The sequence below is a fragment of the Acomys russatus genome, chromosome 5, assembly GCF_903995435.1.
Source record: "Acomys russatus chromosome 5, mAcoRus1.1, whole genome shotgun sequence".
NCBI classification, from domain to species: domain Eukaryota; kingdom Metazoa; phylum Chordata; class Mammalia; order Rodentia; family Muridae; genus Acomys; species Acomys russatus.
The window spans coordinates 66,749,576-66,765,501 of NC_067141.1; the positions used below are offsets into that span (position 1 = coordinate 66,749,576).

The 15,926-nt window shown below is 44.6% G+C and overlaps 1 protein-coding gene across 1 annotated transcript in view; it reads right to left on the reverse strand.

Annotated features, from left to right (window-relative positions):
* Positions 1-15,926, reverse strand: part of Cfap43 (cilia and flagella associated protein 43) — an 86,928-nt gene that overhangs the window by 48,884 nt on the left and 22,118 nt on the right. Inside the window, exons 7-10 of the mRNA XM_051146755.1 lie at positions 14,179-14,246; positions 12,339-12,470; positions 8,101-8,217; positions 2,324-2,404 (exon numbers count right to left, since the gene is read on the reverse strand). Coding sequence (XP_051002712.1) covers positions 2,324-2,404; positions 8,101-8,217; positions 12,339-12,470; positions 14,179-14,246 — 398 coding nt within the window. The remainder of the gene's footprint in view (positions 1-2,323; positions 2,405-8,100; positions 8,218-12,338; positions 12,471-14,178; positions 14,247-15,926) is intronic.

Consider the following 15,926-nt stretch of genomic DNA (forward strand, 5'->3'; position numbering starts at 1 on the left):
GCCATCCTGTTCCAGTGAGGTCTACTGTTCTAAAATTATCTCTATTACTTGTATTATCTGTAGGCCCGGCTAGCGATTCATTAAGACACAGACACTTGTTATATTTTAAAATAGCCTTAGTTAACCTGGGGCAGGGCAAATAGCAATCTTTTAAATTACTTTTCATAGTAGGACCTCAGGCATGGGACCTCTGTCTCAATCCCATGCCATCTGTTTTTAATAACTTTTATCAAGCTACCTCTCATCTATAATCTCATATATTTGTTTATGTTTTTCATCTGGGCCGGACTTTCTATCTACGCCTGCCATGTATTTCTCTTCCATCTAACCCATGGAGGCCTTTTTCTTTTTTCTTTAGGTCTCTCTCCTTTCTCCTCGTGGCAGTCCTTTTTTTTTTTTTTTCCTTTTCTTTCTTTTTTTTTTTTTTTTTTTTTTTTTTAGGATTTCTCTCTCTCCTAGTCCCACCTATCTCCTGCTCTGCCCAGGTGGGATGGCTTTTTATTAAGCAAAAGGTGGGCCAGACAGCAAGCAGTAATTAGCATCAAAATACATCAGACCATCCCCCAACAGAGGCCTGTTTCTCCCTCAAACACACTGGGATAACAGGCGGCCATCATGCCTGCACAGAATTTACATAGGAGCTGGAGATCCAAGCTTTGGTCCTGTGCCTCCACAGCTGGCATCTTATCCACCACTGTCCCTCCCTCCCAGCTCCCTTCAGTGGGTTTTTATTATTACATATTGATTGAAAGTCTTTACAGGACCTCTGGAGTGTGCGGGCATGCATGCGTGTGTGTGTGTGTGTGTGTGTGTGTGTGTGTGTGTGTGTGTGTGTGTGTGTATGTTGCTTCCCAAATTATCAATTGAAATTCTCCTCTATTCTAGAACTATAGTGAGCTACCCTAAATAGCAGTAGCCAAAGAAGTGTTGTGTCCTCTCGCAGGTGACATTAATATGGGTATCTAGCCACGGAGGTGCTGGTTTGGGCTCCTTGAGAACCACTGCCTAAAGTGTTCACAGGGAAACAGCTACAGATGGCAGGGACAGAAATATTGAGCCTCAGCATGACTGACTGGGTCCGTACAATGATTTTTTCTCTGTAGTGCAGTCGGATCCACCATAAGCAGAGAGCTGTGTCTCTCCAGGCACAAGCTGGACCATAGCCCTGTATCAGGCCTGGCTTCGAGCTCAGTGGGTGGCCAAGACCTCCTGACAGAGGCTTCATCTCGCCTTGTCCAAGAGTAGCAAGGTAAGTCCTGGTTATGCAGGCCCCTAGAGGGCTCGTTGCACACTTGCTTCCCTGCAAACAGATGTGCTCTCTGATGAGTGGGTACTGTCTCTCTATTCTAGAAATTTGAATAGAAATTGTTACATACAAGTCTTTGTCACACAGAGCATGCAGTGTTCTATCATTTGTGGCTTTTTAGAGAAGACTTTTTATTGTTATTATTCGGAGAGGAGCGATATCATTTATTTTTTTGCAACTTGTAACATTATAGGGCAATATCATGTCTTATATAATTGGTGTATTTTATAATTGAGATTTTTAACTTTGTAGGAGAAGACAACTGGAATTTCCCTGTCTTCTAAAATCTGTTGGGAAAAAAAAATCTAGCATTATTACTATTTATTAAATCTTTACATTTTTTCATTACTTTATGTAAACTGTTCTGTGAGTTTGCAGAAAGTAATGGCATATTGAAAAAGTGTAGGGGATGTTTTCCAGCTAGCACACAGGTGTCTTCCTTCCACAGAGGCCTTTATCCACAGAGAAATCCCCTCCCATAATTTCTGGGACTCGGTGGGATGAACATGACCCCACTTTGAGGGCTGCACTTATGTGGATTAGTACTGATCGCCTTCTTTTTCATAAGGAGTGCTCTCTTAGAAGATGTTCTCTGAGCAGGGGTGGTGGTGGTGGAGGCAGCGGCAGTGGCGGAGGCCCATGCCTTTAATCCCAGCACTCGGGAGGTAGAGGCAGATGGAGTCCTGTGAGTTTGAGGCCAGCCTAGTCTACAAAGTAAACCCAGGACAGTCAAGGCTACACAGAGAAACCCTGTCAAAGATGCTCTCTGAGGCCTCCAGAGAGGGAATGTGGCTGCTGTGGCTGCATCTTCCTGCTGACAGTCCCTTCTCTGACACTGTGGTGTGAGGCTGGCACTGTGGCAGGTGAGTACAACTAAATCGGGGCATGTTAAACTCTGTGTATGGTGAAAACAGCATAGTAGGGAAGGGTTTCCAAAGGCCACTGGGATACAAGCACTGAAAGGAGAGCAGAGTTAAAAATAGAAATATTAAACGCGGGCTTATTGGCCACACTTACTGGAATCCTCAGCAAAATCTTGCCTATGCAGGTGCAGTCCTCTATCCACAAAACAGAAACTTCCCCCAAATTCGTGAGCGTCTGTAGGAGAAAGAGAGGTAACACTGAGTGGGAGCACATGCTAACCTGCTGGTATGCAACACTGAGTGGGAGCACCTGCTAACCTGCTGGTATGCAACACTGAGTGGGAGCACCTGCTAACCTGCTGGTATGCAACACTGAGCGGGAGCACCTGCTAACCTGCTTGTATGTTCACCTGAGGGGTCAGCTATAAGCTTCACTGTTGCTGGGCGTGGTGGTGCACGCCTTTAATGTCAGCCCATGGGAGGCAGAGGCAGGAGGACTGCTGTGAGTTAGAGGCCAGCATAGTCTACAAATCAAGTCCAGGACAGCCAAGCGTACACAGAGAAACACTGTCTCAGGAAAAAACAACTAAACAACCAAACAACCCAAGGTTAAAAATAAAAAGCTTCACTGTTTGCTCAGGTTATAATACTTAGTCTATGAATTCAACCTTGATTCTTATTTCCTGAAGAAGTGTTGACTACCGCCTTCTCCTTTATTCTCTGCCTTTCTTCTCCCCCTCTCCCTCTCGCTGCCTCTCTGAAACAAAGTTTCCTATATAACCCAGGCTAGGTTTGAACTCTCAATCCTCCTGCCTCCCTTCCCGAGGGCTAGGCTTACAGGCCCAAACTGATACTTGGGCTCTTCCTGTGGGTTTAAAGCAACTATCTTCAGCACCTGGGAGGCAGGAGGAGGAGGGTCACTGTGAGTGTGAGGCCAGCTTGGTCTGTATAGCGAGTTCCCCGCTAGCCTGGGCAATGAAGTAAAGACATATTTAGTGGGTAAAGGTGCTTGCTGCCAAGCCTGATGACTTGATTTGATCCACATGGGAGACACGGAGAGAACCTACTCCACAATGTCCTCTGACTCTTTCATGAGAATGCGCACAGGCAGGCGCATGCACGCGCGTGCGTGTGCACACACACACGCACACACACGCACACACACACACACACAAGCACACACACACATGCACACACAGAGACATACACACACAGGGACACACACAAGCATTCACACACACGCACACACAGAGACATACACACACAGGGACACACACAAGCATACACACACAGGGGCACACACACACATATGAACAAACATAATAAATAATGAAATATAAGAAATAGCCAGGCAGTGGTGGTGCGTGCCTTTAATCCCAGCACTTGGGAAGCAGAGACATGTGAATCTTTGTGAGTTTAAAGCCAGCCTGGTCTATAGAGCAAGTTCCAGAACAGCCAGGGCTACACAGCAAAACCTTGTCTTGAAAAACCAAACCAACCAACCAACCAACCAAACACACACACACACACACAAAACCCAAAAATCAAAACCCAAAAAAACCCCCAACCCAAATAATCTTTAATGTGATGTAAATAACATAGTAACTAGGTTATGAAAAGTGAAACCAGGAACTAGACATATGGCTCAGTGGTTAAAGAGGACTGACAGCTCTTCCAGGGGACCAAGACTCGATTTTCAACACTCATACAGCAGTTTACAACCCTCCACACTCCGGTTCTAAGGGATCTGGTATCTTCTTGGTCCTCTGAGGGCTCTAGGCACATATATGTGCACAATCATACATGCAGGCAAAACAGCCACACATATAAAAATAAAACTGAAGCAAAATAAATATTTCCCCCACAATCATAGTTCAAATAAAAATCTCTTGGAAACTCCTAGGATTATTACCTAGTGATAAAGCCTAGAACTAGAATTTGTTTATTGTTATTTTAGTTATTTTACTTTTAGGACTGTAGAAGTTTGGAGCAGAAAGCACAGTGGGAACTCCCCACCCCTACACACACAGAATTCTCTGTTGTTAGCAGCTTGCATCAGAGCTGAAGCTGGGCCACAGCATGTAGGGCCACACTCATCCGGTTACTGGCTTAAGTCTACAGTTTACATCGGGGCTGTTTCAATCTTTGTATTGCTCACTCTGAGAGTTTTGATGAGTTTGTGATGGCATGCAATCATAGCTTCTCTGCCTTAAAAGTCTGTTCTTGTCTGTTCCTGCCTCCCTCCTTACACCACTAACAACCACTGATCTTTTTTTACTGGCTCCACGGCTTTGCCTTTTCCAGAATATGCCGTTAGATTCATACAGTGCGCAGGCTTTTCCACACTGGCTTCCTTCGCTTGGCACTACGCATTTATGACCCCTCCAAGTCTTTTGGTGACCTCACAGCTCGGTTTCTTTTTATTATTGACCAACAGCTCACTGTATGACCGAGCCGCAGTCTCTCCATTCGCTGATGGATGGGCAGGCGCTTCAGTTGCTTTCCAAGTTTGAGCCCTTATTAACAATGCTGCTATATACATTTGCAGCTCGTTTTGGATGGCATTATGTTTTCAGCCCATTTGGATAAATACTAAGGAGCACAAATGCCAGAGCATATGGTGCCTGCCTAGTTTTGAAAGAGGCTGACAGCCCGTCTTCCAAATTGGCTGTACCTATGTGCGACAAATGGGCGCCTTGCGCTTCGGCTGCTCTGCTGCAGCCTCGGCCGTTGCCAGAGTTTTAGATTTTAGACATTCTAATAAGCAGTGGCATCTCATTGCCTCAATATGCAATTTTCTAAGGGCTAATGTTTCTAGCATCTTTTCAAATACTTATTTTCCATCCATATGCCTTCTCTAGTGTAGAGTCTATTTATTTATTTGTTTGTTTATTTCGCTTATTTCTGAACGAGGTTGTTCACTTGTCAAATCCCAAATGCTTTCTGCAGGTCTGTGATACCCTGGCCTTTGTAAGCTACGCCTGCTGTGAGACAGTTGTTCCTTTAGTCTGTAATTTGCCCTTTCCTTCTCTTAGCAGAGGATGTGCCCAGGACTTTCTACTCTGGAGGTCTCTCACAGAACAGACGTTTCAGTTAAATGCAACCCACTGATTTTTCCCTCTGTCAATTTTTTTGGTAATGTAGTTAAAGAGTTTACCATCAAGCCAAAGAGAACTTAGATGTTTTTCATCGTCTTTTTAATAATTTTATAATTTTGCTTTTATATTTGTCTACAATTAACTTTGATTCTTTTGGAAAGTGTAAGATTTGCATGTAGGTTCAAACTGTTTAACTTATATGTGTGTGTGTGTGTGCAGGCATGAGTGTGCATGTCCCATGGTGGATGCATGTGTGGAAGTTGTGTGTGCAGGTATGAGTGTGCACGTGCTGTGGTGGATGCATGTGTGGAAGTTGTGTGTGCAGGCATGAGTGTACATGTGCTGTGGTGGACGCATGTGTGGAAGTTCATGTATAGAGAGATTAGTTGTTTCAGCGCCATCTGATGAAAAGATGGTGATATTTTCACTAAATTGTCTTTGCTATTTTATCAAATGTCAGTTTACTGTTAGGCGTGGTGGTAGCACTTGACTATAAATCCAGCAGGTGGGGAGATATGAAGAGTGTAAGTTCAAGGCCAGCTTGGGAAACTCAGCAAGACCCTTTCTCAAAATAAGGTTTAAAACCAAAAAGATGAATTGATTATATCCATGTGGGTTTATCTGGGGGCTCTGTTTTCCATTACATTTATCTATTATTTTAGTCTTTACCAATACCAGTCTTGATTCTTGTAGCATCAGGCCTTACTGTATTTATCCCCCAATACTATGGTGATGCTTCCCTCAATAGTATATTGATTTTTTTGCAATGCTACACAAATTTTGTAATCAATTTTTTTTGTAAAATAATGTATTGATATTTTGACTAGAATTAGACCAAGTCTGCAAGTCAACTTGGGAAGAAGTGACATTTTAACAAAACTGAAGCTTCTTGTTTGTTTTTCTGTCTTGTTTTAGTTTTTCGAGACAGGATTTCTCGACTGTCCTGGATGCACTTTGTAGACCAGGCTGACCTCGAACTCACAGCGATCCACCTGCCTCTGCTTCCCTAGTGATGGGATTAAAGGCCTGTGCTACCACCACCCAGCCCCAAAACTAAAGCTTCTTATCCATGTCAGAGTAACAGCTTGCCATAGACAATCGTTTTAGTTCTTTCCTCGGGTTTCATGGCTTTTGTTAGATGTCTCCCTAGTATATTTTATTGTATTTTGATTTCAAATTGTAATGGTTCACTGCTGGTATGTGAGAAAACAATTCATTTTCTTGGGTTGTAACTGGTTCACCTGCAGCCTTGCTGTGACCACTCAGCATTAGGAAGTCTTTGCCGATTGTGATTTTTCTGTAGTGGAAGTTTTGGTTCCTTTGAAAACATGGCTATGTTATGTAAGTATGTTTTGGTATTAATCTCAAGTGTGGGATTTTAGTTTGGGCTTTAGTTTGTCCTCAGCTAATAACTGCCTCCTGTGGGGCGTGGTCTTTGCCAGGCACAGAGCGGCATGTGGTCTAAGGTCTGAAGGAGAAGCCTGGAGAAAGTGTGGCATGTGGTGGCAGCGTGTGGTATGTGATGGTGGCGTGTGGCGGGTGGCAGGTGGCAGGTGGCGGGTGGCGGGTGGCGGGTGGCGGGTGGCGGGTGGCAGTTTGAGAGACCAGAGACAGACTTTGTGGTGGCCTGGGGACAGAAATGGAGAGAGAAATGTTTCTATGCGGCAGCTTGGAGAAAGCTGCTTGCTGCATTTGCTGTTGACAGAGACTGGTATTGCCCCAAAGGAACCCAATGGACCCTAAACAGCTGAGAGAATGTAAAGGGATGTGCACCCCGATCTTCACTCACCTCCTTTCTCTCTTACTCAGGGTTAAGGTGTTTGTAGAAGGGAGGCAGAGGGTTTCAATACCCCCTAAATAGAGTTTGAAAAAAAGAGAGTTGACATTTTTCTCTGATGGTAATTGTGTCACACGAGAAGGGAGGCAGTTTCACTTCTTTCCAGTCTGTATACATTTTCCTTGAAAAAAAAGTTTATTGTATGAACTCAGACTTCCAACATAATATTGATTAGGAATTGGGCATTTTATAGATATTTCTACCACAGTGAGCACATTACTAGATTTATTTTCTGGGTATTTTTATTATAAGTAGGTAACAGATGTCATTCAGTGCTTCTTTTACTGATATGACGACACATTTTTTTTCTTCTTTAGCCTTATGATGGTGTGATGGATCACAACACTTGACTTTGATGTGGAACCAGCATTTCAGTGTTACATACCTGAAATACATCACTCTCAGTTAAGGTATGTCATTGAGCTGGCACTGCCAGCATTTACTGGGGGATTTTGTCTCTGTGCTCAGGAGAGACACTGATTTGTAGTCCACTTTTCTTGTAGTGTTTTGTCTGGCTTAGGTAGAGGAGAGCCTCAGAGAATGAACTGGGAAGGACTTCTGTTTCTAACTTTAAATGGGATTGTGGGAAATTGGTATTGTTTTTTTCCTTAAATGTTTACCAGAATTCACCAGATGTTATTATTAATCCAATTTCATTGATATAGGCCTTTAAGAATATCTCATTCTTAGACTGTGATTTTGAAAAACTCTGCCTTTCAAAGACCCTAAGGTCTAAGCTGGGTGGCGCACACCTGGAATCCTAGCACTCAGGAGGCAGAGGCAGGTGGAATGTCTGTGAGTTCGAAGCCAGCCTGGTCTACAAAGCAAGTCCAGGACAGGCAAGGGTACACAGTGAAACCATGTATCAAAAAACCAAAAAAAGGAAAAATAAAAAATAAAAGAACTGGTTTAGAGAGACCCAACTACATATGGATAGGAGTTCAAACCTTGAAATGCAGCTTCAACCCTACCGCGTCCCAGCAGACCATTTCTTACCAGGAAGTATTTGTTTCCAGGTGTGATAAAGTCAGTGGCCTGAACTTTCCCATCACAGGCTTCTAGGACTCTGTCCAGGGCTCGCTCTGCACCATATGTGTAGGTGTAAACAGACCCCTGAAAAATTCACGCAGAGAAAAGGAAACATGTCTTATAATCATTGCACATGCCATTAATTCAACAGATGCTTGTTCAATGGCCACTATGTGCAACACAGTTTGGGACGAAGGGATGGAAAATTACAGACTTAAGCAAGGTCCTAGAGGAACTTAAAATATAGAAATGTTATTAACTTAAATGAGAGAATGATTCGTCTGTATCATTGCTGTATCAGTAAATACAGCAAGAGACAAGTGTGTGAGAGATAAGGCAGGGGTGGGAGATGGGGAAATGGGATCTAAGCCACCGTGGGCTCTGAGTGGCTGGGATCAACATTCTGTTTGCACCGACTGGTATTCCAAAAGCACACAGTTCATCCCATTGTATGTGCAGAGAATATACGGTTCATTCCATCACATGTATGTGGCTATGTTGTCAGGCTCCCGTGTGTTTTACATGTTCATACATTCTGACACATTTTATATTTTATCATTTGAAAAGCAGTTATCTTCTGTATGATTTTCACCACGGGGGTTTGCTCATCTAAAGCCAACAGAGCACCTCTGGACCCCTTCCACTCAGTGTGTGAATGATGCACGTTTACCCTTTCACTGACATTTCAGATGTGCTGTCACAGTGACAGTTGGGCTTCGCGTCTTTGGTTTTTGACCTCTTATTGGGGCATGGTCTAATGTACTTTGATGCTAATTGCTTTGCTGTCTCTGTGACCCACCTTTTGATTAATAAAAAGCCATCCTACCTGGGCAGGGCAGAGGAGAGAGGTGTGGCTAAGGTTCCAGAGAGAGAGGGAGGTAGGGGGAGGGAGAATCCTAGGAAGAAGAAGAGAGACCACCACGGAAAAGGAGGAGAAAGACCAGAGGAGGAGGAGAAGGCCGCCATGGGTTAGATGGAAAAGAAGCACTTGGCTGGTGTGGATGGGGAATTCGGTCCAGATGAAGAACATTAGCAAGTATTTGTGATTATGGATGGGAGGTAGCTTGATAGAAGTTATTAGAAGCCGATGGCATGGGATTGAGGCAGGGATCCCAAGCCTGCCCCACTACGGGAAGTAGTTTAGAGAATTAATGTCTGCCCTGCCTCAGGTTAGCTAAGGCTATTTTAAAATATAACAAGTGTCTGTGTCTTGATTGATTGCTAGCCGGGCCTACTGATAATACAGATAATTTAAAAACAATAACCTCTTCCCTTCTGTGCCCTCCTGATGTACGTCTTTAAGAGCTTTCGCTGTTAACAGCCTGCTGCTGGTACACCACCGTTTTAGAGTGTCTGAAAACGTAGCTGAAGTACTTTTTTTTTTCTTTCTTAACTCATTTAATTTTTCAAAAAGGTTTTGTCTTTGTTTTTCCAAAGGTTCATCTTGGGAATTGTAAGTGTGGATATCATTTTGCGCCCCGTGGAATTTACCGTGTCTCTTACATCTGTGAACTCTTCTCTTTAGTCAGTTCTGGAAAGCTATGAGTTACTGTCTCCTGAAGCATTCATTACCCCTGCACACCTTGCTCCCCTCTCGAGGAAGGCAACCAGACATGCATGGGTGTTTTGCCTACATGTATGTCTGTGCACTACTTGAGTGCCTGGTGCCATTTTTATTTCATGTGCATGAGTGTTTGCCTGCATGTATACCCGTGTGTCACAGGCATGCCTAGTGCTCATGGGGGCCGAGATATGATGCCCTGGGAGTAATGTTACAGATGGTTGTGATACAGATGGCTGTGAGCTACTGTGTGGGTGTGGGGAATCCAACACGAGTCTCTGGGAGAGAGACCAGTGCTCCTCACTGCGAGCCTGTCTCCAGCTCCCACTGTGTTCATTTTGTATTTCCTTTGTCATTCTCTCCCTCCCCCCTCCTCTCTCTCTCTCCCCCCTCTCATTTTGTCAGCTATTTTCTTTTTCTATCAGAATACTTTTAAAAGTAGTTTCTTGTACTCAACAGATATTTTTAGTTTTTCATCTATACAACAAAATACCACTGTTTTGACTTCTGGTAATTACCAAAAACTTAAGTCTTCCCATACATAAAGCCAAAATATTTAATTTTATTTGCAATCTTTCCAGTGCTGTTGTCTAACAATAAAATGACTGCTAATCTTGACCTCCGAGAGTCATTTTATTAACTAGGGGTCTGTTTAACTATGTAACTTAGAAGTCACTTGTTCAGCTCTGCACTGATTCTTCAACTTTCAACTTTTTTTAACTAGCACCACGGTCTGAGGGTATGGATTTGATTGGCCTAGCCAATCAGAGCTCAGACTTTTCCTGGCCAGACTAACTGATCACAGGTAGATGGGCGTACACCTGCACTTCAGGACAGTTTTATTTTCTAGTTGGTAACTTTCTTCCAAAGTTACCAACAGGACAGAAACGTAAGCAGGAGTAGCAGAAGGCTCTAAATGCCAGAAAGGGAAAGTTGGCAAGGAAACAACGCCAGCAAAGGGGCAGCAGAGCCATGAGGCATGGCAGGCAAGTCCCAGAGGGAGCACCGAGGAATCTGGATTCACTTCACTCTTTCCTCTGTTGGTGAGTATACATAACCAAACTGTGGTTCTGCATCTGCCCAGAGGCCTGGTCACCACCAAGTTGGAAGTGCACGCTTCTCTGCTCAAATGTTCCAGTGCCACTGATCTCTGGGCAGAACAGGATGAAGCTCGGGGTGCAGAAGGTCTGTGTCACCGATCTCCGGTCCAGGCAGGGGTGTGGGAAAAGGAGATTTCCTCCACAGTACGTGTTACTGCTTTTTTAGCTGGGCGGCTGGTATCAGGCCAGGTGGCATCGGGGAGCTCAGGGCTCTGAAACCAAGCCAGGTGGCAACAGAGGCCCGACCTGACTCAGGCAAATGCAATGGCTGCCTTAGGAACAGGTGTCAGCTCGTTCCCACAGATGGGCACTGCGGTGACCGTAGCTACTACATGGCTGTCAGTTGAGTCTGAGGGTCCAGAGAGGCATTTTTCTCAAAAGAAGGGAGGTCCTTCTTTTCCCAGTGTTATAGCTCAGAATAAATAGCCGGTCCCAGACGTCCTTTGGTAAAGTAGATGGTGCTCGCTGCTTTATTTCATGTGAAGCAGGGACTTATAAACATTGGGCAGTGGGAGGGGTTTTGAGGATGAATGCATCTCATTGGCTGGGACTTAAGACACTAGCAATGCTCTATTTACATGGGGAAAGATGACAGGTGACAAGCTGATATGACTGACCACCTGTAGCCACCTGGCGGTTGTGTCATGTGCTCCTTAGGGCTGGCACAGACAAGGAGAGAGCTTTGTCCCACACTTTCTGTTCTCAGGATGAGATTTTAAATCTCAAGTGTGAGATTTCTGGGGTTTGAACACACTCCATCTCCCTAGTCCCGGGCCAGTTCCTCTGGAGGCATGGACCACAAGCCCAACAACAGACATCTGTTTCTAATTCAGGCCTTTGTTCAAGGTACTTTTGGACTTGCACTAGTGTAAGTACTGATGAGCTGAGAATCGCTACACAACGTCCCCCACTCTTTATTCCCAGCACGTACTGACAGCATCTGAAGAGTGTGCATCAAGAAATCACTATCTAGCTGGGCATGGTGGTGCATGCCTTTAATCTTAGCACTTGGGAGGCAGAGGCAGGCGGATCGCTGTGAGTTTAAGGCCAGCCTAGTCTACAAAGCACGTCTAGGACAGCCAAGGCTACACAGAGAAACCCTGTCTCAAAAAACCAAAATAAAATAAAATAAAAAATAAATAAAAATAAATCACTAAGTAGGGGTTCAATGCTTACTGCATGTATTGTCCTTGGTTGAACCCCTTACTCAGATCTAGCCAATGGACAGGCCATTCTCCACAGTGGGGACTGATTCGGACATGAACTCTGGTGCCCCATATTTGACCACTTCCCCGTGGTGGGGAGGCCTGGTGCCACTCAGAGAAAGGATAAGCAGGCTATCAGGATGAGACTTGATAGATAGCCTATGACCACATAGTGGGGGAGGAGGTCCCCCTTGGTCACAGACCTAGGGAAGGGTAAAAGCGGGAGGGAGGGAGGAACAGGTGGATACAAGTGAGGGGAAAACAACTGAGATGTAATCTGAATAAAATAATTAATAAAAAAATTTTTAAACATTAAAAAAAAATCACTATCTAACGTACCTTGTCTGTTTGAATCAGCAGCACTTTGTAACTAGGGGAAAACACCAGGTGTGACACTGGCCCATCGAACTCAAGAAAATTCTTCACTTTGTACTTTGAGTCTTTGATGATGACAGAATACAGCACACCATCCTGAAGATCAAACACAATGAGACAGCACAAAGTCAGTGCTTGCCAAAGTACAGTCCACTTCTGTCATCAGACAGGTCAAGGCTCATGGACTACGCCTGTTTGAGAGCATCATCTGTGTTTACATCTTGAATGTGTTGTCACCTTTGAGTCAGACACCTTTTAACTATGCACTTCATCCAGCAGAAAGCAGGGCAGATGAGGCAGAGTTTGCACGGCTTGTGAATTGATTCTTCTCATTTCAAAGGACGTTAGTCCTAAGTATGTTTTTAAAATCATGACCATGTACATTTTTTTTTTTTACCCACCTATGTGACCCAAAGGCAGGAGTGTTTTTTATTTACTTCACGCTTTTTTCTCCAGCCCCTGATTCAGTGCTAGGACACGGCAGGTGTTCAATAAAAATGGGGTGGTCAACTGGTTAGTGATAAATAGACTTAAGCTAACGACATGAGTTACTGCTACAGTACTTACAAGGCTTGGGGAAAGGTAGCCGTCTGTGTCTATGAAACCCCACTGTAACTAAGCCAGGCGTTTAAGAGATGTGACTGCGTATGGCTGAGACCTCGGTGGTGGGGGAGTCAAGTGAGCTGCTTTCCCCAAGCTCCTGATGGGTCCCCATCCCTCACCAGAACAAATAAAGACAGTGGCCTTGAAGAAGGTAAGAATCTTAAAGGTCCCAAATGCAGACTCAGTGTAGGAAACGGGAGGTGGTTTTCTGACGAAAACTCCAGGAAGGGACATGTAAGTGGAGTGTAAGCACAGAGGCTCAAGGTGGCTTCTGCTTGGTGGAAATGCGTCCTTCATCCTAATGTCATTGCCTCCTCGGCCTCAAGGTAACCTGTGGCAGTGAGACAGACAAAACTAACAATGGACTCGGGACAGTTTCACTTAGACCTGAGGTTTCAATGCAGTGCTGTCACCAATCTTAACATTGATGACACTGATTGCAACTACATAGAAACACGTGATCTGACCCCTTCCCCTCCCGCTTAAAACTTCCTGGAAGACAGCTATGTTCACCACTATACCACTAATGCACTCGTGGCAGCACACGCCTTTAAACCCAGCACTCAGGAGGCAGAGGCAGAGGCAGAGGCAGGCGGATCGCTGTGGGTTCAAGGCCAGCCTGGTCTACAAAGTGAGTCCAGGACAGCCAGGACTACACAGAGAGACCCTGTCTTTAAAAAAGGAAAAAAACCTTCCTGGGACTGTGTGTGCTAGAGGATAAAATCATAATCCTTGGGGCGTGATGCCCCAGGTTCACTCTCTGGTGACTTCTACCAGACACAGTGCTTTCACTGTATGAGGAGCTCGTGGCTAACTCCATCTGCTCAAGCAAGTGGAGATTAGTCATACCGAAAGTTATTATCAGCTCTAACAGACAAAAGACCATGCTCATCTCTGACAACCCAGTTCATTATTGCAAAAACAGGCACAACACTGGGCTGCAGATAACTGGGTGTATTTCCTCTGGGTGGGAGGGACAGCTGCAGGTTTCTAAAGCCTATGTGTGTTCATTAGCAACAGCCTAGACATGACTTGTCTTCTCTTTTTGCATGTAATAGAAAGTTTGCCTAGTCAATATTCTATCTTTGCCAATCTGAAAGAACCCGACATGCCAAAAATATGGCTCCTAAACATAAGCGGCAGCAATGGGGAACTGTGCTTTTTCACGAAGCGAGAAATTGTGAGGAATAAAATACGTTACGATTCCAGAGGCGAGCATGCCGTCCTTCTGGTACACCAGCGTGAGTGGATTGATAAGCTGGCCTCCATCTTTGGGGAAAGAACGAGAAAGTAGATGATGTAATCAAAAGAGCAGCAACACATCAGACAGTAAGAAGTGCAGGAGAATGAATAACCATAGACGTCAAACAGGTGCCGGGGGTCAAAGACCCATGCAATCAAAACCATAGTCTCATCGGGCTGTGTACTTAGGATTTATGTGTGTTATAAATTTATATCAAATAAAGCACAGTAGGGAAAAAACAGTTCTACATGAGCATTTGTTATTAATAAGATATTTTCTCTGCGGAGGAAATAACAAAACCATGTTACTGGTTTATGTAGGAAAATACGGTAACTACATGGGCTCAGAGGGTGTGGTGCTTTGAATGAGTGTGGCCCCCACAGACTGAAGTGTTTCAATGCTTGGCCATAGGGAGTGGCACCAAGAGGAGGTGTGGCCTTGTAGAGTAGGTGTGGCCTTGTAGAACGGGTGTGGCCTTTTGGAGTGGGTGTGGCCTTACTGGGGGCTTTGAGGTCTTAAATGCACAGGCTAGACCCAGTGTGATACACATCCAGTCTGCTCCTGGTTGCCTTCAGATCAAGGTGTAAACTCTTGGCTCCTCCAGCACTATGTCGGCCTGCATGCTGCCATGCTTCCTGCCATGATGGTAATGGACTAAACCTCTGAAACTATAAGCCAGGCCCCAATTAAATGTTTGCCTTTATAAGAGTTATCTTGGTCATGGTGTCTCTTCACAGCAAGAAAAACCCAATCTAAGACAGATGCCATCCATCAAAATGTTTGTTTGCTGCACAGCGCATGTCTGATGTTGTTGGTGGCCTGGAAATATGTCCTTTCCTTCAGTTACTGCCCACCTCCCAGCAGCCCCCTCTGCAACCCAGATGCCACTGCAATCTTAAGAGGCCTGGCTTGGTCTAGGAGCTGCATACAGCCACCTACTTTGAGGATCTCCTTTCCAAAACTGTGGCCAAATTAATCTGATGTCTTTACACTCTCAGTCCCCTATGTATGGTTATTTGTCCACCTGTTTTTAATAATGTCCCTAGAGGGTGAAAATGATGTGACTGTATTAATTATATAGGTCCCTTACTGTCCCGTGACTGGGACGTCCACATTGTAACAGCACTTGAAAAAATATGATTTGCCTTCAAAGTGTGTGTGGCGGGAGGGGGCGGGGGCGGGCTGGTTTGAAACTCATAATCCTCCTGCCTCAGCATCCTGAGCACTGAGATTACAGTCTCTTGTGTCAACACACCCAATTGATAAACACATATTTGAAAGCATTTGTAATACACTGCAAAAAAGAGTTATGCAGGAAAGGAATTGTGAGCAATCCTTAAGACAAGGTGGTTAAGCCTAATTGTGTAAAATGCATTAGATGTGATGAATATTTGGAATGAAAGCCTCATTTTACAATCCATTCTGCAAGTGCTTGTGGAGGCCACTTGATTCTGTAGTGAGATTAAACAGAATGAAACCACAAAGCCTTTCAGTGACCTCAGCTGATGGCCAGGAAGGAAGAGAGGCTTGGGGCCATTGGGCTAGCACAGGGCGAGGCTCCAACTGTGTTGTGGAGCTCATGGTGTCCCAGTGTAGCCACCTGAAGGTTGAGGTGTGACTAGAGAAGGGTCCACAAAGAAGCAGACAAGAAAGAAATGGACATTCCTGAAGCTAACAGTAAAGGGTAGCGACTTGAAGATGGACCG